This window comes from Marmota flaviventris, chromosome 12 (assembly GCF_047511675.1).
Source record: "Marmota flaviventris isolate mMarFla1 chromosome 12, mMarFla1.hap1, whole genome shotgun sequence".
In the NCBI taxonomy this organism is placed as follows: Eukaryota; Metazoa; Chordata; class Mammalia; order Rodentia; family Sciuridae; genus Marmota; species Marmota flaviventris.
In genome coordinates, this window is record NC_092509.1 from 21,837,228 (window position 1) to 21,860,409 (window position 23,182).

A 23,182-nucleotide genomic window follows, 5' to 3' on the forward strand; every position below is an offset into this window, starting at 1 on the left:
GCAAGTGTGGAAGGGTAGTACTTAATCCCAGCAACTCGGAGGGATTGCAACTTGAGGTCAGACTCAGCTAATTACCAAGGTCCTAAGCAATTTAGATCCTTTCTCAACATAAAGAAACAAAATAAAAAGGGTTGGGGATATGGCTCAGTGGTTAAGTGCCCCTGGGTTCAGTACCAAAAAAAAAAAGGAAGTGCTGGGGAGGGAGAGGAAGAGAGGTGGTGAAATGTTGAAATGTTAGTGGGTCAGATAATCCCATCCAAATAGTCATAATCTACGTAACTGATAAAACCATATTGCTAGACCAGAGACCCTAATTGTGCCCAAATTTCAATTCTCTTCTAGTGGTCATGTGACTGAACTGTGGCCAGTGGGATGTGGTGGATGGAAATGATGTATGTACCTTTTTAAAAAAAGGGAGCATGACATCAACCTTATCCCCGCCACAGGGTAGGGAGCAATCTCTATGGCACAGGAGGGGTCAACACACTCAGGATGGCAAAATGACCAGCAGGAGGCTGGATCTGCAGATACCCAGGATCTGCAGAGCTCAGCTGTTCAGCCTGAACTGTGTGCTTGAGAAAGGAAACCGAAGCTTATGTCTAAAGTTATTTAGGTTCTTATAGAATTTATAACCTAACTGGTGTTGGCCATAGTTGTGAACAGTACTATGGAAGCTCTGAGAAGGAATACTTAGGTGTGAAGATATTTATTTTGACCCTCCTGTGTGTCTGTGCAGCCTGCATATAAGGTCAATGGAGTGGGGATTTTTGAGAAAAAAAAAAAAAAAATGATACTCACACAAATGGTGCAGTTGGCCATTTTTCTTTGCTTTTTGAGTGGGTAGGTTTTTCTTTGCCAGAAGGCCTCTCTTACTGAGAGACTTTTGTTTCCATTTAAGATTCCCTTATAAAACTGAATTACCGACATCTATATCAGCTGAAAGAGAGAGGATGCTGTACCCCCACAGCTGTATACCCAAGGGGCAAGATGAAGTTGGATGTTGTTCCTACATCTTTTATGTTCAGTTACATCTTGGTTGATTGTGGCTTTTCAGCACGATTGGGCAAAATAAAGACCATGCAAGCTGGAGACAGGCACTGAGGGTCAATTTAGTTACCACACACTGTACTCAAAACAGGAATACTCCACCCATCTGAGGAGTCTATGCCATCCTGCTCCGGGAATTTTAGTTACCTCTGTATATCCGCTGGTTTATTTGAGTTTCCCGCCCCACCCCCCTCAGGTATTGAACATAGGGGCACTTAACCAGTGAGCCACATCCCCAGCCCTTTTTATTTATTTTTTTATTTTGAGACAGGTTCTCCCTAAATTGCTTAGGGCCTTTCAAAGTTGCAGAGGCAGGCTTTGAACTCATGATCCTCCTGCCTCAGCCTCCTGAGCCTCTGTGATTACAGGCATGCACCACTATGCCTGGCTTGAGTTTTTTTTTTTTTTTTTCCCCTTTCCTTTTTCTTTTTTAAAAGAGATATATAAATTACTTCTGCTATACTGTAGTCTATTTTTTCCACTTATAACTGTATACCCAAAGTTTTATTGTCACTATTTAAAATTATGTGGAGAGCTAATTAAATACAGAAAGGATCTTACAAGTTAACAAGACAGATAAAACAATGGTCAAAAGATAATGCAAGAACTGATTTCTTTAATGGTCTCTGTCAAAGGCTTCTCTATATCCAGGCCTTTAGGATGTTTCCTCCTTCCTACTCTGTCCTGGGCGAGACCCAATGACTTGCTGTAGCCAATGGGATAGGAACATCTGCACAGAGCAGACACTAGGAAAAGCATTTGGGTCTCTTCTCCCTCTCTCTCTTGAATCTGTGCCACTCTCATGAACATCAGTGTGGGCTGGCCTGATGGAAGAGAGTCCTGGGGAGAAGAGCCAACATAGACCAGCCAATGCCATCCCACACCAGCAGCTTTAGTGACTCATCAGCTGACGGAAGATGCTGAGCCCAGATGAGATCAACTGAGCCTAGGCTCAGCAAAACAACCCAGATGGGGTTGTGGACTATGGACCTGTAGACTATGTTTTAATCTACTGGGTTGCAGCGGGGGGTGGGGGTTGTTACTTACTAATACTGATAGAGATAAAAATAGGAAAATGAACTATAATGGCCAATAAACAAATTGAAGATCTTCAATCTGATTTATAAACAAAGAAATGTAAAACTCAAACACTGAGATATTATAGCAAGTTAGGAGACATTAATTTTGATGATGGCGTGGAGGAATCAAGCACTTTTGGGAAGTACTGGAAGTAGTTGGTAGAGTGCGAGTGCGTGGCACTGGAGATGCAGTCCAATCTTGCCTGTCTTACATGATTTCTCACGTGCAGAAGCAGGAAGGTTACCAGCTACATTCCCCTGGCTCTCTAGAGATCTAGATTTCTGGATATGAGTTGCATTCTGCTGGTTACTTGAGCTCTGGAAGGCAGAAGAGGAAACCATACTTTGCTGCTTGAGCCAACAAACACTGTCAGGAAAGTGACCCCCTGATTGTTTTGGCTTCCTAACTAGCAGAGGCAGCATGCTTTTGGAGTTTATGGAAGTCAAGACAGCAGCTTCCCAGTTTGGCAATGACTTTCCTGATTGAAAAGGTAATAGCTCTTTTTGAAGCTCAGGCCTGCAAGTGTGGCTCTTGAAGTCATCTCTGAATATTCAATGTAGATTTGTTCTTGAGCCTTCCCAATGACTCTTCATTTCATCCAGTAGCCTGTAACAAAACTCCCCTTAAGCTGGGTGGAACATAACTCTTCTCAGCTAACTGAACTATAATTGATACAGTTATCAACATAAAAAATGCATAGATCCTCTGATCCACTTCTAGGAATTTAACTTCCTAGAAATTTATCTTTCAGTCATTCACAAAGAAGTACTCATTGCAGCATTGTTTATAACAACAATTTTAACAACCCCAGAACATTCTAGATGTCCATAAGTAGGAAACAGCTTAGACAAATTGTGGTACATCTGAACGATGGAATGTTTAAAAGAATACAATACAATGCAATGTGAAAAAGAATGAGGTAAATCTTTAAGAACTAAGAAGAAACAATGTCCAAGAGGCCCTAATTTAAAAAGTTGCAAGAGTATGTATTATGTCCCTATTTGGAATAGATTGGTTTCATTTGTACTGTTTCATTTGTACAACAGAGAGCCCACAGTTAATAATTATTTTTCCCTATGAGCAAGAATTACTTTGAGATGCTCCAGTGTTACACCATATATAACCTTATTCAAGTGCACAGATAATGCCTTTAAAGTATAATATGTGTAGGCACTGTGCACAAGTCTTCCAGAGTTTATGAGTTAAGAAATAATTACTGCCCTTCAGGGGTGCAAGACTTAGTGGTCTTGACTTCCACATATATAAATAGTTCTATCCTAAGTAAACCATGTGATAATTGGTAGGAAGTATCAAGAAAGAAGAGGGTAGGAGAAAATAATTCTAGTTGCAAATCAAGAAGAGGCTCTGCTGGGTTTGGATGGTCAGAGATTGTGCAAAGAGTTAATTTTCAGTGAATGCTTTCCATTCCTCTGGTCTTTAAGGATCCTCAGAATTTGCTGTTTACTGTATGCCACCCCATGCTAAGTGATTTAGATGCATTTTTTTTTTTAATGATCCCAATAACTCTGTGAAGGAAGAGTACTTATCTCATTTTCAGATGAAGAAACTAAAACATAGAGACATTAAGAAATCAGCCCAAGGACATACAGCTGGATTCAGGCCTGCCAGGCCCAGAGCCTGGGCTCTCAACCACCATGCTGTACAGTTAGATAGGAGAATTGCTGTGTGTGGGTTGGGAGGTGGGGTTGTAAGGAAGAGCTGGTGGCTAGATAATAACAATGAAAAATTTTAAGCATATAATATATCCTAGACATGGTGCCAAACAAAGGATTGTTTGTCCCCCATCTTGAAGAAATCTAACTTCCCACCTCCTTTGTACCTGAGCAGCTGACCCTGGTAGAGAACACAGGACAATGGACTTCAGCTGACTGCTGGGCTGCCTCGAGAGCCAGCTGCATTTCCCGTTCTGGTAGTTCTCAAAATGTGGGTTGCCAGCACCCACACCAGCATCCAGAACTTGAAGGTACTTGAGGGAAATACAAATTCCTAGGGGAGAGCAGGGTGCCATTTAATGGGGACAGTTTTAGTTATAGAAGATGAATAAGTTCTAGAGATCTGTGTACAACAGAGAGCCCACAGTTAATAATACTAACAATGCACCTAACAATGTGTAAAAAGGATAAGTCTGATGTTAAATGGCCATAACACACACACACACACACACACACACACACACACACACACACACACACCAAAACAAAACAAACATGGGCTGGGGATGTGGCTCAAGCGGTAGCTCGCTCCCCTGGCATGCGTGCGGCCCGGGTTCGATCCTCAGCACCACATACAAACAAAGATGTGTCCGCCGAAAACTAAAAAATAAATATTTAAAAATTCTCTCTCTCTCTCTCTCTGTCTTAAAAAAACAAACAAACAAACAAATCAAGAAACAAAGGGGCATGGAGAAACACTTAGAGGCTTATTACCATTGACTGATTTCATGGGGTATGTACATGTCTAAACTCATCAATCTGTACACATTGAGTATAAGCAGATTTTTGTATATTAATTATGCTTCAGTAAAGTTGAAGAAGGAGAAGGAGGAGGAAGAGGAAGAAGAAGGAAGAAATGCAAATTCCCAGACTCCACCCCACACACCTCAGACCTGATGACTCAGCCTCCAGGGCTGCCTGGCCACGGGTGCTCAACAAGCCTCCCATGTAAGTTTGAGAACTTCTGTTCAGACCTCTGCTCTCCTGATTTTTCACACTTCTTTCTATCTCCTCAAACCTCTCCACTCCCAGCTGATCAGAGAAAATGGAAGCAATCAGAAGAGACCTCTATTTCTCCTAGCACATCATCTCCTCAGCCCTTCCTCCATGATTTTCCATTCTGCTTTTCCTCTTGCAACTTAGGGTGGGAACTATCAATGCTAACAAACTTTTCCCTCCATGCACTCAGAACTACTCAAAGTGTGGTCTTTGGAGCAACAGCAGTAGTAGCATGGGAATTTGCTGGAAATCCGGACACTCAAGGCCCTCAAATCAGAATCTGCATTTGACAAGACTGTCTTTCAGATGGACACACTCAGATTAGGAAACACTAGATCCTGTTCCCTCCTTCCTGCTCAAGGACCTCACCCCACACAATGGTCCCTTTCTTCCTCATTGCCCCTCCCCACTGACTCCTACTCTCAGCATTCAAACTGTAAACTGTAAGGTGATCCATTAAAGAAAATACTGTCCCACACCATGACCCATAGTTCTTTCTATTGTTTCATTTTTCAGCTCCAGTTCCGGTCTTCTTGTTCACTCTTGAACCTTTTCTGATTAGATTTTTGCCACTTCACGGAGACCACACTGGGAGGCTCCCAGGGCCTATGCTGTGAAGTCAGTCAGCTGGGCCTCCCTTTCCCTGACTCACAGCACTGCCCCAGCTGGACATTCCTCCTCCATTTACCATGTGGCCTGGCACTGGCTTCTCTTAATCTCTCCCTCCTTCCTGCTACTTCTTTTTGTCTCTTTTCTGGTCTTCTTCAACTTCAGGGGCCCATATTCTGCAGTGTCCTGGGTTCAGGTCTAATCAGCTGCTCCTTGCTTATGCCTTTGATGATCTCATCCATCAATGCCATCTCTGCATGACTCCTGAAGCTGACCACCCTGACCTCTCCCCTGAGCTCCACCTCTTCTTGCCAGCTGCCTCCTGGACTACTGCACTTGGACCCCTAAAGGGCAGTCCACACTCTGCGAACATTCAGACCCACACTGCAGACCTTCCTCCACTCCAGGTTTTCCTGATCAGCAAGCAGCAGTTCCACCCTCTCATTTGCTCAGGTCCAAGACTTGACCCTTTCTCTCATCCCATCCAGTCATTAGCAAATCCTGTTGGTTCTACTTTCAAAACACATCATAAAGCTTCTGATCTTTTTATCCCGTCATCCTGGACCAAGTTACTCTTCTGTTTCTTGGTGGTTATTGCAATGGCTTCCTAACCAGGCTCTTTGCTTCTGCTCAACATCCAGAATGATCTTGCTATTAAAATAAATAAATAAACAAACAAAAAACCACCCAGGTCAGATTTAATCATTCCTCTACTCAAAACCCCAAAATGGCTTCCTCCCTCTTCCCAGAGGAAAACAGTCCAAAAGGGCCTTTGCAGTCCAGCCCTGACCTCAGCCCCAGCCACTTGCTCCCTGCTTACTCATTTCTGCCATGCTGGCTTCCTTCCCTTTTCTCCAACACACAGCCACTGTTGGCTCTGTGTGGAATGTTTTCTCACAGCTAACAATGTTTTCTGCTCAGAGAACCAACCCTTGGCTCTTCCTGCCCCTTCTCTACTTTATTCTCTTCACACTAATCACCACCTGGTATATAACCACCAGTCTGAGGTCTACAGGCTGTCTCCCCTTAAAACTGGAGTTTGTGATGAAACTTGATTCTCTGCTTCTGTTGGCTGGTGGAGTCTGTGTAAGCTGCAGGCCTTTGCAGCCCAGAAAGCCTGATTCTTCTCCATTACCACTGAGTGGTGAGTTGCAGATCTCAGTACTGCAGCTCCAGTAGAATTCAGCAGCTCACTGCCAACTTCTTTCCAGGTTTTTGTCTTGCAAATCTAAAGAATGAAATTCATGAGACAATGGAAGGCAACAGTGAAAGGGAAAGGAGTTAGGATTCATTCAAGTGTGAAGAATAGAAACAGAAATTTTGCACAGGCAAGAGGAGACCCCTACAGCAGTTGCTGCCTGAGTATGCTAATCTAGGAGTTTGGCACATGGGTCAACACCATTGGTCCAAACTTAATGCTATTCAGGGTTTGGCAATGTTATTAGTTAACCCTTGAGCCTGAACATTCATTCAGGTCTGCCCCACTTCCATTTTCCTGCTGCTCCATGGGAAGTGGGAGATTGAGCTTGTGGGATCACGGATGCTCCAGGGTTCTGACCCCAGAAGGACTGCCTGAGTGGGATAGGTTGGCACGCCCAGGCTTGCCTCTGGCTCTGGCTTGATGCACCTCAGGCCTGTGCCAGCAAAGCTGGATCCACACAGCTGAAGCCCGTGCTGGACACCTGCGCTCCTGACTGGGTTGTCACTTTATCACTCTGGGACAGGGGTTGGATTTTCCCTGACCACAATGAGTCGAGATCTCATCCAGGCTATCTGGTGCTGAAGCCTCCATGCCCGGCACACAGCGGGTGTTCAGTGTTTGATGACCAAGTGAACATGGATGATCCCATTTAGGCACTCTCATTTAAAGGCGAGGAAGCTGGGGCTTAGAGACAGTGGTGTAAATCCTCCAAGGCCATATGATTAGCTGTTGGCTGGAGTTTGAATTCAGAGTGCATACTGATAACTAAGCTATGCTGCTTCTTTCCCACCCTGTGAAAAATCTCTGAAACAGTAAAACCCTGTGTAAAAGTGAATTATCTTTGCTATTTTTTTAAAATGTTGATTCAAATACTTCATCCCCGCACCCCGCCCAAGGTGTTCTGAGCCCCTTAGAAGGGAAACCTGGAGGAAGGAGAAGAGATCTAGTTTACAGAAGACATTGTGCAGGCTGAAATGCCAGCAGAGATGCCTAGCTTGATGGGTTCAGGCTGGAAATTGCACAGAAGTTAGGTGGCTGATAAATGCCATCATTCCATAATTCCTTTCTCAGGAATGCATAGGCCTGACCTCATTATGACCTGTCTAAGGGATGGTTAAGGGGTTAGGATTCTGTAGACACTGAATGATGGGTCTAGCCATGTGTGTCAAGCAAATCTTTCCTTTCCCAGCTAATGTTAGAGGCTAGGCCTTGTTCCTACCTCATTTTCTTCTCAATATAAACTATATCACCCATTCTAATTGAATCTTGATCCCTTCTGCATGTTGCTGGTTTATGAAAGCAATTTTAAAAAGTGTAAGACTACCAAATAAAAGTTCTCATTATTATAGGAAATGTAATATACATATTTCATCCCCTTTCCCCAGTCCTGACATCAGTGATTTGCCTTTCTCTCTCATTATCTTCACCAGGCCTTTCTTTTCTTACTAATCTCTCTAAATAAGAGATATTACTTCCACTTCTGCATATGAGCCATCCCAAGGTCTCCTGACCCTGTTTCCCTGACCTGCTGAGGGACCTCGCTAGCTCAGAGGGCCCAACTTGCTGCTTGTTTCCTTCTCACTGTTGGGTCTTCCCCTCTGACCATAAACATACTACGCTCTCAGCCCCTCTGAAAAAAATCTTCTGTCCTTCAACTACCTTATTTCTTTCATCACCATTCAACACATCCAAAAGATTACAGGCTTGCTCAAGCCCCTGCATGCCTCCCAACCATCTACTGTGCCTGGCGAGCAACCCGACAGCCGTTTCCCCCTCCCTTGATTCCTGCTTTCAGTCGAATCTGACAACACCTTTCTGACTATCTTGTCTATGTCCTATCTTTAAAAGAACCTCAAAACAACTAAAATGTCTACATAAAAAAATCGATGTTGGGTTGGGGTTATAGCTCAGTAGTACAGTGCTCGCCTCACACATGCAAGGCCCTAGGTTTGATCCTCAACACCACATAAATAAGTAAAATAAAGTCTTGTTTAAAAAAAAAAAATCAACGTAGATGATATGATGGAGCTTTACATACTGATAAAAACAAAGTTTACAAACTTTTTAAGAGCATAAAAGATTTGGTTATAATATAAAGTTAGGGCGGAACACTACATATACAGCATCAGCTTAACCATAGGCTTTTAGACAAACTGGGAGGAAATAAGAGTGGTTACAACTAGCTGGTGGAACTGTGGGGTAATTTTTTTTTTCCTTAACTATTTCCTATACTTTACAATAGCCTTTTAAAGAAAAGTCTGGGAGAATACAAAGGACATTTTTCTGGCCTGCTATCTGCTGGTGAATTCCAGCAAGGCCTGGGTTGAACTGCATTTAGTGCCTTTTCCACCCTTTCTCATCTCTTGGGTTCCTTTGCTTAATTCTCAAGTTTCTTGTTTTTTTTTTTCTTTTTGGTACTGGGAATTAAACTCAGGGGTGCTTAACCCATTAAGCCACATTCCCAGCCCTTTATTTTACTTAGAGACAGGGTCTTGTTTTATTGCTTAGGGCCTTACTAAGTTGCTGAGGCTGGCTTTGAACTTTGATCCTCTTGCCTCAGCCTCCTAAGCCACTGGGATTACAGGCCTGCACCACCGTGCTCAGCACTTCTCATTATTCTTTAGCCTGAGTTTTGTCATTTCTTGCCCACTTTGTAATCCCTTTTCTATCTTGTCTTGTAAATATTTTCTCATATAATTTTTTGAAGGAAGTATATGTTAGGTCCTAGCTATTTCCAAGTGATTGAAATTCTTACTATTAGTATCTCTTGTTGAAATTTTGGCCCTGATTGAGCTTCATTATACATACTCACCATGGGGAAGGTGTGCTTTGAGAACGAGTCGACAGCCCTCATGGAAGTGGGTCTTAGCCGAGTGGCCGAGAGCTCTGGTGAAAGTGCAGTAAGTTATTCAGGATGAGAGGCACAAAGAACCACTATAGGCAATCACTGGCCCTTGGCTGAATTGGCAAGAGCTCTCTGGCAGCTATGCGGAGGGCAGATTTGAGAAGGACGGGACTAGAAGCAGGAGGAGTAATTAACAGGTTGCTGCAATAGTGGTCTGGGGTGAGAATATGAGAGCCTGAGCAGGGAGTCATAGCAGGCAGAGTGGGTTCGACAGACTGGTGAGCTATCCAACAAGTAGAACTAACTGGGACTTTTCATGGAGGGACCCCAGGTTTCCAACCTGGATGGCCTGGTGAACTGTGGTTCCCTCAGTGGAGGCAGTGAATACAGTGTGAATTTAAGTGGGTTATGGGCAAAATTAGATGTTGAGAAATTAAGTGTAAGGGTGCCTTAGCAACCCCCTGTAAAACTGTACAGCAGGCAGTAGAAAAGAAGGGCTGGAGAGAGATTGGGATGTTACTGATATCAGGATGCAGCTGAAACCAGAAGAATGGATGAGATTGCTTCAGGAGCAAACAGGACAGGGGATAAAAGCTGGGAAGAGAAGCTGGAGCATACCAGCAATTATGGGACAGGCTCTAACAGAGGAGCTCACAAAGGAGACAGAGAAGGAAGAACCAGAAAGAAAAATCCCGGAGTGAATTGTCACACAAGGCAAGAATCTAGAAGACAGAAAGCACTGATGATTGGAACTCCACTTGATTACTGAAAAGGATCATAACATAAGGGCTGAAAATTCATTACTTGGTTTGGCAGTTAGAACGTCCCTGGTGTCCTCACTGGGAATAATTTGCACAGAGTAGCAATAAGGAAGCCAGACTGCAAGGGGCTGCATGGAATCTGAGAGTCCAGGGTACCAAGGGTAGACTCTTCTTCAAAGGAGTGTGTATGAGACAGATGTTTCAGATGCACTAATAACTAGAAGAGGCTGCAGGCACAAGAACCAGAGAACGAAGGGAGACAATTTGTGTAAGATGCTTAGCACAGATTCTAATATATAGCAAGCTCTCAATAAACACAGATTGTTACTATCATCCTTCATTAACCATATATTAAAATATACTAACATTTTAGCTTAATATTTTATTTTTATAGGCCCCATAGTTATATAGTTAACAAAGATGACAAAAATTCCCATCCAAGGTGCTTATATACCAATGGCAGACAAAAAACAAAATAAATAACTGAAATTACATGGTATATTTGCTAGGGGTGGATGCTAAGGAGAAAAACTAGGGGAAGACGATATTAAGTGTTGAAAATAGGAATGAAATTTGAGATAAGAAGCCTTAAGTTAACTTTTAGGTAAAGACTTAAAGGAAATGAATATAGAAACTATAATTAGGAAGTGAAGGAATACTATTAATTATCATCATTATTGCAATTAGCATCCTTAATATATTATTATTACAGAAATACATTATTATCATCTATTATTACTGCTCTCTTTGCTATAATGAACATTGTTATTACAATCAATGCCATCTCTAGCTGCTGAGTGGTTACAGTAGTGGTAGTCAAGTTTATGTCAAAAAGGTATAAAGAAACTAGAACTACTGGGAAACAAAAGTATAACATAATGTGTTAAAATCACTGGCCAGAGCCAGTGGTGGTGCCCGTCTGTAAGTCCAGTGGCTTGGGAGGCTGAGGCAGGAGGATCGTAAGTTCAAAGACAGCCTCAGCAAAAGTGAGGTGTTAAGCAACTCAGCGAGACCCTGTCTCTAAATAAAATAAAAAATAGGGCTCGGGATGTGATTCAATGGTCAAGTGCCCCTGAGTTCAATTCCTAGTACTGGCCAGTTTGTATTGGCAGAAGCAAAGGGACAAATGGTAGGTGATTGTGCAGGTGAGAGCTGCAAATAAGATGCTGTTCTGTGTGTGCACTAGAGGGAAGGAAAGACAGGCCAGCACCGGCTGGGCTGTGGACCTTACGTCACATATGGAATACCCACACTTAGGATCATCTTCAGACCAAAGATATCAAAGGGCACTGACACAAAGATATCTCTGAAGCAACAGGAAAATTGGCACTGGTATCTCAAATCAGCACATCAGCAGAGTGTGTGATTTAGAGGACTGTGTTTCTACTAGAACATTTATTTGACAGTCAGGGATAGGAATTCACCAATACCATCTGGGAATAGTTAAGAGGAACTGGAAGTTCTTGCTATTTACCAAGACAAGCACAATGCTGAGAATAAGGTGGGTGTATAATAAATGAATTGTACTAAATAAGAGGATTAAATCTTGCAAATAATTGATGCACACCATTTTTTAAAAGTCTAATTTGGATTGATAATTATTCTTTGCAATTCAGAGAAAATGATCAAAAAAGAAAGAGGAAAGGGGAAAACAAAAGAAAACAAAAAGAAAAATAATCTGAACGCCTGAGGATTCATCCTAATCAGCTACAATATTTTTTAAAGTGATACGAGCATATCACTCATCAACAATCAGAGACTTCACTGGGCTTATGAAAGGGGACACAAAAACCTATATGTTTTAAGAATAAAACCTCATTCTTCAACTCAGGTTAATGTAAATTTTTGGAAACATCTTAGTTGTATTTTCTAGGTGTATTTATTACTTGAAGGGGACCAAGAATTTGTCTATTAAAACAAACAGAAAGTTATAAAGTTATAAAAAATGTTATACAGATTAAAACTTTATAACCTAACTAGCAATATTTAGAATATAGATAAGTTTTCATTAATTCTTTGTGTCTGTTTAAACAGATAATAAGCATTTCCTTCCTAAGAAACCAAAGTCAGATCACTGTAATGGCCAAGTAAAAGTTTATGAAGGAAGAAGTTGAATAGGCCAATTATGTTTTATGGTTCAAGCTAATAGCAATTGATGTTATCATTGCCTTACCATATAGTATTTATCATAATACACTTCATAACAGTGTATATGTTACATTCATGCATGTTATATGCTTCTCTAAGCATTTCAGAGACTGACTTCATAGACATTAGCAACTTCTACCTTAAGGATAGAAAAACAAGAAATGTGGACTATGGAAAGGTTGTAACTGTGCTGGGGATTGCACAACATGTCAGTTATGGAGTCAGGAACACAGACTCCTGGCCATTCAGGAAGTCTTCAGCAGGAGAGGAACATGCCGAGGGAAGGCAGGAAGAGAAGAAAACATCAGCTACTGAACACTTTCAATGAGTCTGTTAATGACTTAAGATGCAGGACATCAATTATCACATACTTTATTGTCTCCTTTTAGAAACATCCTTATGCCACCTCACTGTAATCAAAGCCCTGAAGGACACCTGCTGTCTTCATGAGCTGCTGGGCCAGGGTTCCCGTTATGTCGGCAGAATCCTTCAGCCCTGACTGCAAGAGAAACTCCGCACAAACCAAGTGCTGACCCGCACAGGCCAGATGCAGGGCTGAGGGGAGATAAAATAACATGGATTTAGAACTTGACCCCCTACAGCAATGCTGACCTCATAAGTCAGCTGTACCCAACAAAAATTTTGGTTCATTCAATGATTTGTATTTTATACTTTTTCATCCATCCCCATGACTTCACCTATACTGGACTTGCAGTATTTTTTTTTTTTTAACCTGATTGGGTTAAAAGATTTTTTTTTGGAGGCAGAGGGTACCATGGGTTGAACTCAGAGGCACTCAACCACTGTGCCACATCCCAGCCCTTTTTTGAATTTTATTTAGAAACAGGGTCTCACTGAGTTGCTTAGCACCTCGCAATTGATGAGGCTGGCTTTTAACTCCTGATCCTCCTGCCTCAACCTCCCAAGGTGCTGGGATTACAGGTGTGCGCCACTGTGCCCAGCCAAAAGATTTTTTTAAAGATAACAAACCAGTTACAGAGGATTTAAAGAACCTTTTCTAAAGCAATGGAAAAAAAATTAATGAGAAATAGGATACTGATCCTCCTCATCCTCACTCCTGTGTGCCATTCAAAGGCAGTTTCAATGGCATGGAAATTTTTCTCAATGTTTTCTTGAATTCTTTTTCTAAGTAAAAATCACCATGAATAAGTACCACATGACAAAAAGAAAACATGTTGACCAATATTCCCTTCTAGATATGCTGAGAGTCTAAGAGCTTCACTGCTTCTGTGCCTGATCTTGAGGAGCTAGCCTGCATAGCCCTGGAGCCAGAATCTATCATCTGCAAGTCTTTGAAGCATAAAGATCTCAGTAAACCCTTACAGGATGGCCTTTGGCTCAATGGATACTACTTAGAGGGTTTAATTCTAAAGTCCAAGCTTAAACTTAAAGCTCTGAGTGAGGTTGGGGATGTAGCTCATGGTACCCACCATGCACCTCAGCAAGTACCTAGCACACAGAGGAACCAATTCCCAGCACCAAAAATAAAAAAGAGAATTAACTTTGAGAATATATTTCTGAGACCTTGCTCTTGTCCACCTCAACAGCAGGTGTCCTCATGAATTAGATACAAAGTGCTTTGATGGCACATATATTGCTGTGGTTTAAAATAACAGTAAAAAGGGCAGTGGTAATGAGCAGTGGTCATCATCATTGTCATGATAATAGCAATAGGTTTATAATTTTGCAAACAAAGGAAAATTTATTTTGAGGAAAAGTTGCTGAGCTACTGGAAGAAAAATATTAAAACCAGTGTGTGGGGGTGTGTGTGTGTTGTCTTTTTTTTTTTTTTTGTATTACCTATGTGGTTATGGGGATCAAACCCAGGGCCTGTATATGTTAGGCAATGTTTTACCACTGAGCTATACCCACACCACCTCCAAACCCCAAACTAATGCTTTTAATATAAAAGTAGGTGGACTGTTTACATTGAATACCTGATCGATTTCTTTCATCTTTAGCGTTGATGTCAGCACCCAAGAACAAGAGAGTCTGAATCGTGCTTATATGTCCTTCCTGAGTGTTGAAACAAATTCATTACCACTGTGATGAGAACAAAAGAAAACCTTTACACACAAACTCTAGTGCATATTTGGCTCTTTTTAATAGTCAACTCCTAAAACTAAATTTTCATACTTAAGGAAAGACTCAGTATATCACTCTCAATTAATAAAACAATAAATAAATATCTTGGCAATATTTAATTATTAGGATATAGATGATCAAGTTTGTAGGCTAAATTATTGACCTAATACAGTTGGGTTTCTGAAAATGTAAGAATTATAAATCTTATGATTTATATAGAATTCACAATTTCAAAATTTCCCAAGCAAATATATGCTTTGCTATAATCTTTAGGGTAGAGATAAATTAAAAAGATTGTAACCTCTTAGAAAAGAGAATTCTATTATGGCTAGTATTATCATTTATAAATTTTTTTTTTTTTTTTTTTGTACTGGGGATTGAACCTAGGGGTACTTTACCTCTGAGTTATATTTCCAGCCCTCCAGCCCTTTTTTACTTTGCGTCAGGGTCTCCCTAAGTCACTCAGGCTGGCCTCAAACTTGTGATCCTCTTGCCTAATCCTCCAGAGTCTCTGGGATTATAGGTGTGTACTATCATGCCCATCCATTTATAATTTATACATTCTTTGTCTAGCTGATGAGTCTGTTAGTATGTGGAGAGACCAAAATCAAGGATTCAGCTACTATCTTTCTATGGAGGAAACTAGCTTTCTTCCTTTGGTAGTGACCACACAGGAGAGTGTAGTTGATTAGGGGGGAAAAAAATCCTACTTTTAGAAAAACAAATCAAGGCAGGCAGCCACTGAATAATGTATATGTAACACACAGAACTCAAGAACACTTAGAACAGCTCCCTTTCTAGTGAAGAAATTTTGCTTATCTTCAGTGCTTTATACATTGGAGAGAGCAGTAAATACAACTACTTTGCTTTAGTTAAAGATCTTAACTTCTGAATTCCAGTGTAAGACTAGGGAGCTATAAACTGCATACAATGAATCTTTATCACATTAACATTATTCCTGAAAACAAAAAAGTTGGAAGGGAGGCATAAAGTCAGTGTTGTATTTAAAGAGATAAAGGATTTGGGAATCAGGAACATGGGCAATTTCTTTCATAGAGATGGAGCCAAACAAACCAGGACCAATGGAATAAATGGAATAAAGCAAGCCTACACAGGCAGAGACAACATCACGAGAACAAACCTACCTTAGCTGCAAAATGAAGTGCTGTGAGGTGGGTTGTTGTTGCTCTTGTATCTACATCAACACCAAGATCAGACACCAGGAATCGGATGGCTGCGTCTTGCCCAGTGACTGCTGCCCTGTGCAGAGCCTGAGCCCCCAGGCTATCCTCAGCTAAAAAGCAAGCCTAGGAGACAGGAGGGAAGAGCAAAGGTAAGCAGCAGAGGAACCTGGGTCCATATACCTGATAACATCTGGCAGTACTTATTTACTTAGTTGTCTATGTTTCTCTGGGCAGAATCTAAATAATGAACCCAGAATCTAAATAATGATTCAGATTCTCATCCTATAATCTAAAATTTGTAGGAAGAACCACAGGAATATAACAAACCCATTTTTATACCTCATGCTTTTTGAGGAGCAGTCTGGCTATGTCGATGTGTCCACACTGAATTGCATCCATAAAGGGGGTGACACCACAGCTGTCTTTGCAGTCTGGTTCATACTGACACCTAGAGTCAAAACCCCAAATGACAGAGCTGAGAACAGTCACCACTTCAAACATAATGGGCAGTTGGTATTTGATCACCTGCAGGTATGCTATGTGCTTTACAACAACCTGTGATGACCTGTGTGTTCTCATTCTTCTCCCCATCTCAGTATCTCAACTGAGCTCTGGACCTTCAGGAGCACATGTTGGTCTTCCCCAGAAAACACGCTCCTGTCCTAGCCTTCTCTGACCTATTCGATGGCACCATCTCCTCTCTAGTTTGAAGCCTGCATCTTTACTACTGCCTTTCCACTACCGCCATCCTTGTGGCTCCTTATCTCTTGTACCCAGTTACCCACATCTCTTAATTCTGAAGTCAGACTACTTTTAAAAATCTGTACCCTTCTCTCTGTCTCTGCTTTTACTCCTTAAGACTAAGTCAGTTGGCAAGGGCCTCCTAATGTTCTTGGCACCTTGACACCTGCCTTGCTATGCCATTCTCCATAGTAACCATGGTCCTCCCTCCACAATGCAATGGACAAAGTCACTCCTGCTTTAAACCATTCAACTGGTGCCCACTGCATAAAAGACAAGATCTCAAACCTCACAGGAACTCCAAGGGCCAGAAGCATGTGGCACCTGCTCATGCCTCCAGCTTCCCCCAACCCTGGGCTTGCCATGCTCCCTTCTGTTTCCTGGTCATCACGTTGTGGAGCCCTCTCCTGCCTCGGCATCCACTGGGCCTTCTGCTTGGAACATTATAGCTCTACTCCTCCCTTGGTCAACTCAAACTCTTCCTTCGAGTCTCATGTGAATGGAACTTCGCCAGAGGCCTTTCTTTACCACCCCCTAATCTACCCAAAGACTTGGGTTCTCTCCTAGTGTCCCATACTTTTCCTTTGTAGTATTACACTTTGTAATTCTATGACAATTATTTGTGGGATTATTCATTTATACTTGCTTCCATATTAGCCTACAGGTTCCACTAGAGGAAGGACAGTTTATCATTCAGAACCTAATACATGAAGATGCTTCAAAATGTTTCTTAAATGAATAAAAGAAGAAATACTTATAATCTGCAGATAACCAAGTATGTTCCCGTTAGGCAACCCCCCACCTCCCCCGCCTTTCTGGCAATGTAGGGCCCAGTGTTAAGTGCATTTTAAGTGCTTTTCTCTAATGATATGCTACCTCAGGTCATCTCTTTCACTCTGGCCTCAATTATCATTTCTATATCTAGGAGTCCCACATTTCTATCTCTGCCCTTCTGTTTCTCTACCTCCTGCTTGAAGTTTTTGCTTGGATACTCTCAACATGTCTACAGGTGAAATTATCTTTTACCCAAATCCACTTCTCTGGTGTTCAGTGTCTAAGAAAGTGGCACATGTACCACTACCCTGAAAGTCATCTAGACTTCCCATGGACACCTGAAAATCATCCTTGAAGCCTCTCCTTCTCCTTCATTCATGTATTTATTGTGGTGCTAGGGATTGGATCCAGGACCTTGCACCTGCTAGGCAAGCAGGTAGTAGGCACTAAGGTAAGTCCCCAAGTCCTCCTTCATCCCCTTTGTTTTTCACCTAAACCTATGCAGTCTACTTCTTAGACATCTCCAGATGTTTTTCTTCATCCCTCATCATCTCCCCAGTCCAGCTACTATCATTTCTTTCTCATTTCACTGCACCAGTCTCCCAAATAGAAAGTGCTTTGGAAAGCACCTTCCTACCACCCCTTACCCCATTTTGTAAACAGAGGATTGAGGATCTTTGAAAATAGTTAATATCTTATTATCCCTTGACTCCAAACACTTCCATATTATTTCTTGTGCTTTGAACAAAATCTAAACTTTCTAACATGGTCCACAGTAAGTATGCTCCCTTCACTGTTTAGGCTTCAGCACATCAGTTTCTCAAATGTCCTACAGTTTTTCCTGGCTCAGAGTATCCACAGATGCTGATACCTCCATCTGGATGTTTCCTTGCCTCCAAGTGGCAGCCAATGTCTATTCCTCCTTCAGGTGAGAAATTCAGTGTTTCTGGGTGCTGAGATCCCTACTTCTAGGCAAGTGAGCCTTCCTGTTATTTGCTCCCTTAGGGATCCTGCAGCTTCTTGCAATGCTAATCAAACTTACAGAGATTGTCAGTCTGTCTTCTTGACAGTCTCTTGATTCCATGAAGGCAGAATTGTACCTGCCTTATATCTGTTGTAGCCCCTCTATTGATACAGAGCATACTTTATATTGGGCACTAAGTGAATATATGTATATTTGTTGAATAGAGAAATAGATGATTTTTCTCTCATCTGTTTTATAGCTATTCTGGTTTTACAGTCTAAGAGTTATCTACTATGTCCTGTGTTCATTTTTTGCAAGCTTAGTTTGTTTCTTAATCTGCTTGAACTTCTTATGTAAGACCAATATTAACTCCTTGTTAGAACTAACAAATATTTTCCTCCAATTTACTGTTTGCTCTTACCTCTCAAGAAGCACCTTTACTGCTTCTAAACAGCCATGCATTGCTGGGAGAAGAGAGTTGAGAATTAGAGCTTTTTAGTGCATACATAAAATGCTTCTTGACTGGGGATGTAGCTCAGGGGTAGAGCCTTTGCCTAGCATACATGAGGCCCTGGGTTTGATCCCAAGCACTGCAAAATAAATAAATAAACAAATAAATAAATAGAAATAAATAAATTTCCCCTTATGGCTCTCCTCTCTGCCCCATTCTTTTTGTGTGTGTGTGTGTGTGTGTGTGTTTATGGGGATTGAACCCAGAGTATGTGTGTGTGTGTTTATGGGGATTGAACCCAGAGCCCTGTACATGAAAGGAAAGCACTCTACCAACTAAGCTATATCCCCAGCCCTCTGCCCCCATTCTTATCATTATGACTTATAGGAAGGAGCACCTAAATTGATTGTTATTGTCCTAGAAAAATAAAACCAACTGGAAAAGCAGTATTTAAGTCAGCTTTTTCACATCTGTGATCAAAAGACCTGACAAGAACTATTTTAGAGGAGGATTAGTTTATCTGATGCTCACACTTGGCTCTGTGGTAGAGCACTTTCCTAGCAGGTAGTAGGTATTGATTCCATCCTCAGTCCACAGATAGCCAACTCTATTGCTCTGTGCCCGAGGTAAGGTAGAACATCATAGTGGAAGGGAGTGATTGCAGAATGCAGTTCAGGACATGATAATCAGGAAGCAGAATTCCACTCACCAGGGACAAAACACAAACCACCAAAGTCATGCACTCAATGACCCATCTCCTCCAACCATACCTATCTGCCTATAGTTACCACACAGTTAATCCCCATTAAGGAATTAATGCACTGATTAGGTTAAGGCTCTCGTAACCAATCATTTTACCTCTGAACTTTCTGGTCTCACACATGAGCTTCTAGTGGACACCTCATATCTAGACCATAACATGAAGTAAAGAAAAATGTTTTCATATTACAGGTATATAACCAACACTTGATTATCATGTCACAGGTATTGATTTTAGAGAAACTAAAAGGTCTGTATCCTAATTCAATGTATTCCCTGGAAAGCTAAAGGTTATCTTTCAAATTTCTTGTTCTAGACTCTTGAGTCCTTTACTTTATTTTAAAGACAGAGTCTTGCTAAGTTGCTTAGTTGTCACTAAGTTGCTGAGGCTGATCTTGAACTTGCGATCATCCTGCCTCAGCCTCTTGAGACAGTGGGATTAGAGGTGTATGCCACTGTGCCTGGTCCCTTAATATCCTTTTATGTCACAGTAATTTTGCTTTTTCCTAACATTATGGTGTTACTAAGGATCTGAAGACAGTCTTTTTTCCACCTGTCTTAGTAACAATATGAAATGAAAAAAGAAAAAATAGCAGCAGCTAGTTATTCTGTGCTCATTATGTGTAGAGGATTATACTAAAGGATTTACATAATCATGCTCTTAAACCCTACAACCCTGATACATAGACATAATTAGCATCATTATTTTGCTGATGACGAAACTTGTCCAAGAGACAGACTAAGGTCTCTGCCCTAGGTCAAAGACTCTGTAAGAAATAGAACCAGCTTACTTACCTTACTTGCCATCTAACTAACTAGGGAGCATAAGATAGATACACAAGGTAAAGTGAATTAACACAAGAAGGGCTTGCTAGTCAAGTTATATTAGCTTTAGAACCTTTACCCACATCTGGGGGAGTGGTGGCACATACCTGTAATCCCAACAACTTGAGAGGCTGAAGCAGGAGGATCACAAGTTCAAGACCACGCTCTGTAACTTAGTGGGCTCCTAAGCAACTTAGTGAGACCTTACCTCAAATAAATAAAAATAAAGTGGGCTGAGGGATATATGTCCGTTATAAAGTGCCTCTGGGTTCAATCCCCAGTACCAAAACAGAAACGAAAAACAGAACAAAACTATAATGTTCACATCCTTGACCTCTATTTTCTCAAATCGTCCATTCCTCTGTGGGTGACTTGCACAAGATGCTGGGCAGTGCTGGCTGAAACAGACTGCACACGTGGGCCTGCATGCCTACAGAGCTGTAGACTGTACCTGCAGTGTGCAGAGGAGTTCTTCTAATTTTGCTCTCTGTCTTCCATGCATCCGGGCAAACAGTGAGCAGATACTGAAGGATCAGAGGGTCACCTTCTCTACTGGCAATATGAAAACTGTTCCAACCATCTTTGTTCTTCAGGAGTGGATTGGCTCCGTGTTCTACAAGGTCCTGGATCACCTCAAGATTCTTCCTTGTGCAAGCCATCATCAGAGGAGTCCTAAGGCCAACCAGGATAAGCTGTCAAATGAAGGCAGCTGAGACATTAGCAGAAGGGACCAGGTCTTTGGGAAGGGCACATCCTTGGCACAGATGGAAAACTTTCTTACAGAATTCAGGGGACTGGAAAATAGTTTTGACTGGCAACTTGCCTGCTGTGAGAAGCCTGGGAGAAATAACAAAAGGGAAAAGATGGTGATTAATGGAAACCTACAGCAGGGAGGTACCTGAGAGGCCAAACTGTTTATGAGCCAGGATAGAATCAATTATAACAGAGCTAATAAAAGCCATAGATGATCCTCAAACATAACTAGGTCTTCTTTTTCACCACAGTGGGGAAGATGTACTTAACTATATGGCTCTCTTCCTGCGGCAGCAGTGGTGGTTTTGCAGTGCTGGGGATGGAATCAGTGCCTACTACCTGCTAGGAAACTGCTCTGCCATAGAGCCACACCCCTAACCCTCTTTTATTTATTTAAATCAGATCAGGAATCACTTGAAGGTAGGAACTTCATCGTGTTGTAAGCCTTAGGTTCTTTGATTTGAAAAAAATCTGATGCAGCAAGCACTAAAAATAATGTCAATCAAACAAAATGGGATTTATTTATGTGATGGTAGTGTACCTTGACAGTGGTGGTTATGCAAAGCTAGACTTGGTAACATCACATAGGTTCTACTCACACCACAAGTGTAACTGATGAAGTTTGACTATAATGATTGTAATAATGTCAAAACAATGTAACTGGGGTAGTAATCTAGCTAGACGAAGTGCTAGAACTTTATACCTGGAGCTAGGAGCACTGCACACAATTCACTGTTTGATTATATTTCATACTGTCTCACAAAGGGAAGTTATTGTCCTCCTCTGTTAACCCCAGGAGGGCAGGAAGGTTGTGGCAGGATGACCTTGCTGCTGAGCAGGTCTCTAGGATGAGAACTAGCAGCTGAGAAAAGCTATCTTGTCAAGGGGACAGACTTAATAAGTACCCGAAAATCTGATTCTGCCGTAAGTGATAAGGCGAAATGTTTTTCTGGATCCCAACCACCTACCAGTCGGCTTTCTTCAGGCTATCCACAGCTGCCCCTCGGGCCAGCAGGTAGCGCACGCAGTCCCGGTGGCCCATGGAGGCAGCCTCGTGTAGAGGCCTCTTGTAGTCTCGGTTCGCGGCCTCAATGTCCATGCCCCAGGCTTCGGCCAAATAGGCTAGGATGTCCAGGCGCCCGTGACGGGCTGCACAGTGGAGGAGGGTGTCCCCGGCCGGTCCTTGGTAGCCTCTAGCCTCCTGCAGCTCCGCCTGCAGGGCAAGCAGCTGGCCCTCTTGCACCAGCCTGCAGAGTCGCCGCGGATCCCCGGGCCCGGCCATCACCGTTGGCCCGGGACGAGTGGGAGGGACCCCGAGCACCAGTCCTCCTCAGCTGGGGCCCCACTACCGTAGGCTGGGCGAAACTGAGAAGTGACAAGAGATTCCACTTTCTGATCGTAACCTTCCTCCGCGACGAGGTGCCGGTGCCGAGGCCCGGCCCGATTGGGCAACGAGAGAGCAGCCGCCCCCAACACCCTCAAGCCACTTGTTCTGGATGTGGGGAGGAGCCGCGATTTCCAGTATAGGGTGGTGACTCCTCAAGGGGACAGGACAGTCGGCGGTAAGCACGCTTGTGGGCCACTCTGTTGGGGCGTTCCAGACGCGCGCAGTAGTCTAGGCGGAGCCCTTGGCAACAACAACCCAAGCAGCTCGGTACGAGGGTGCATCTGTTGTTCTGGAGCTTCCCCTTGCACGGAAGTGATTGCAGGCCGAAAAGGTCAGGATGTGGGGTGTGGTGCTCTACCGCCTAGCCGTGAAGCGCTACAGAGAAACACGAGCGGCCTGACCCCGACCCTGAACTCTGCCGAGACAGGGGTAGCTCCGGAGGAAGCCAGGCCGGACCGTGACCTGCTTTCACCGGCCGAGCTCTTTTTCCCGCAGCCTGTCCGGCTCACGTCTGCTGTAGGGATGAGTGCGGGGCTGCGGTGCGCTGGGCCTCCCACTGCCGAGGTCTGACGCCTACTGGTGGTGTTCCTGTACTCTGCCCACTCCTCACCCAATCAGCAGCGGTACTTGGCTACCTCCCCGCCGCTACAGCTGTGGCTCCCGCGGGAACCCAGGCAGCTCGAAGGAACTCTGGGAAAGTTTCCTGTAGCCTCTCCGCGCAAGCGGAAGCACGGACAGGGCGTGGCTCGCTGGCTGAGGCCGCGTCCTTTACATTCGTGAGTTTCTATTGGTCACTGGGGCCATCCGTCAGCCTG

The 23,182-nt window shown here is 42.8% G+C and overlaps 1 protein-coding gene across 4 annotated transcripts; it reads right to left on the reverse strand.

The window, feature by feature from the left end:
• Positions 1 to 1,635: 1,635 nt before the first annotated feature.
• Positions 1,636 to 23,080, reverse strand: Ankrd16 (ankyrin repeat domain 16). Of its 4 annotated transcripts, XR_003584018.2 has the most exons (10): positions 21,949 to 23,080; positions 20,679 to 20,899; positions 18,614 to 18,656; positions 16,053 to 16,161; positions 15,675 to 15,836; positions 14,382 to 14,460; positions 12,795 to 12,978; positions 9,482 to 9,555; positions 3,968 to 6,696; positions 1,636 to 2,733 (listed from the first exon to the last, which is right to left on the reverse strand). XR_003584018.2 is itself a non-coding variant. In XM_027944837.2 (7 exons), the coding sequence occupies exons 1-7, from the start codon at positions 22,260 to 22,262 to the stop codon at positions 12,821 to 12,823; spliced, it is 1,086 nt and encodes a 361-aa protein (XP_027800638.1). In that variant the 5' UTR covers positions 22,263 to 23,080; the 3' UTR covers positions 12,780 to 12,820. The 4 variants fall into 4 exon arrangements, 3 of the variants coding, with proteins under 3 accessions (XP_027800638.1, XP_071475995.1, XP_071475994.1); XM_027944837.2 differs by lacking the exons at positions 1,636 to 2,733; positions 3,968 to 6,696; positions 9,482 to 9,555 and having other exon boundaries at positions 12,780 to 12,978; XM_071619894.1 differs by lacking the exons at positions 1,636 to 2,733; positions 3,968 to 6,696; positions 9,482 to 9,555; positions 14,382 to 14,460 and having other exon boundaries at positions 12,815 to 12,978.
• Between the last annotated feature and the right edge of the window lie 102 nt (positions 23,081 to 23,182).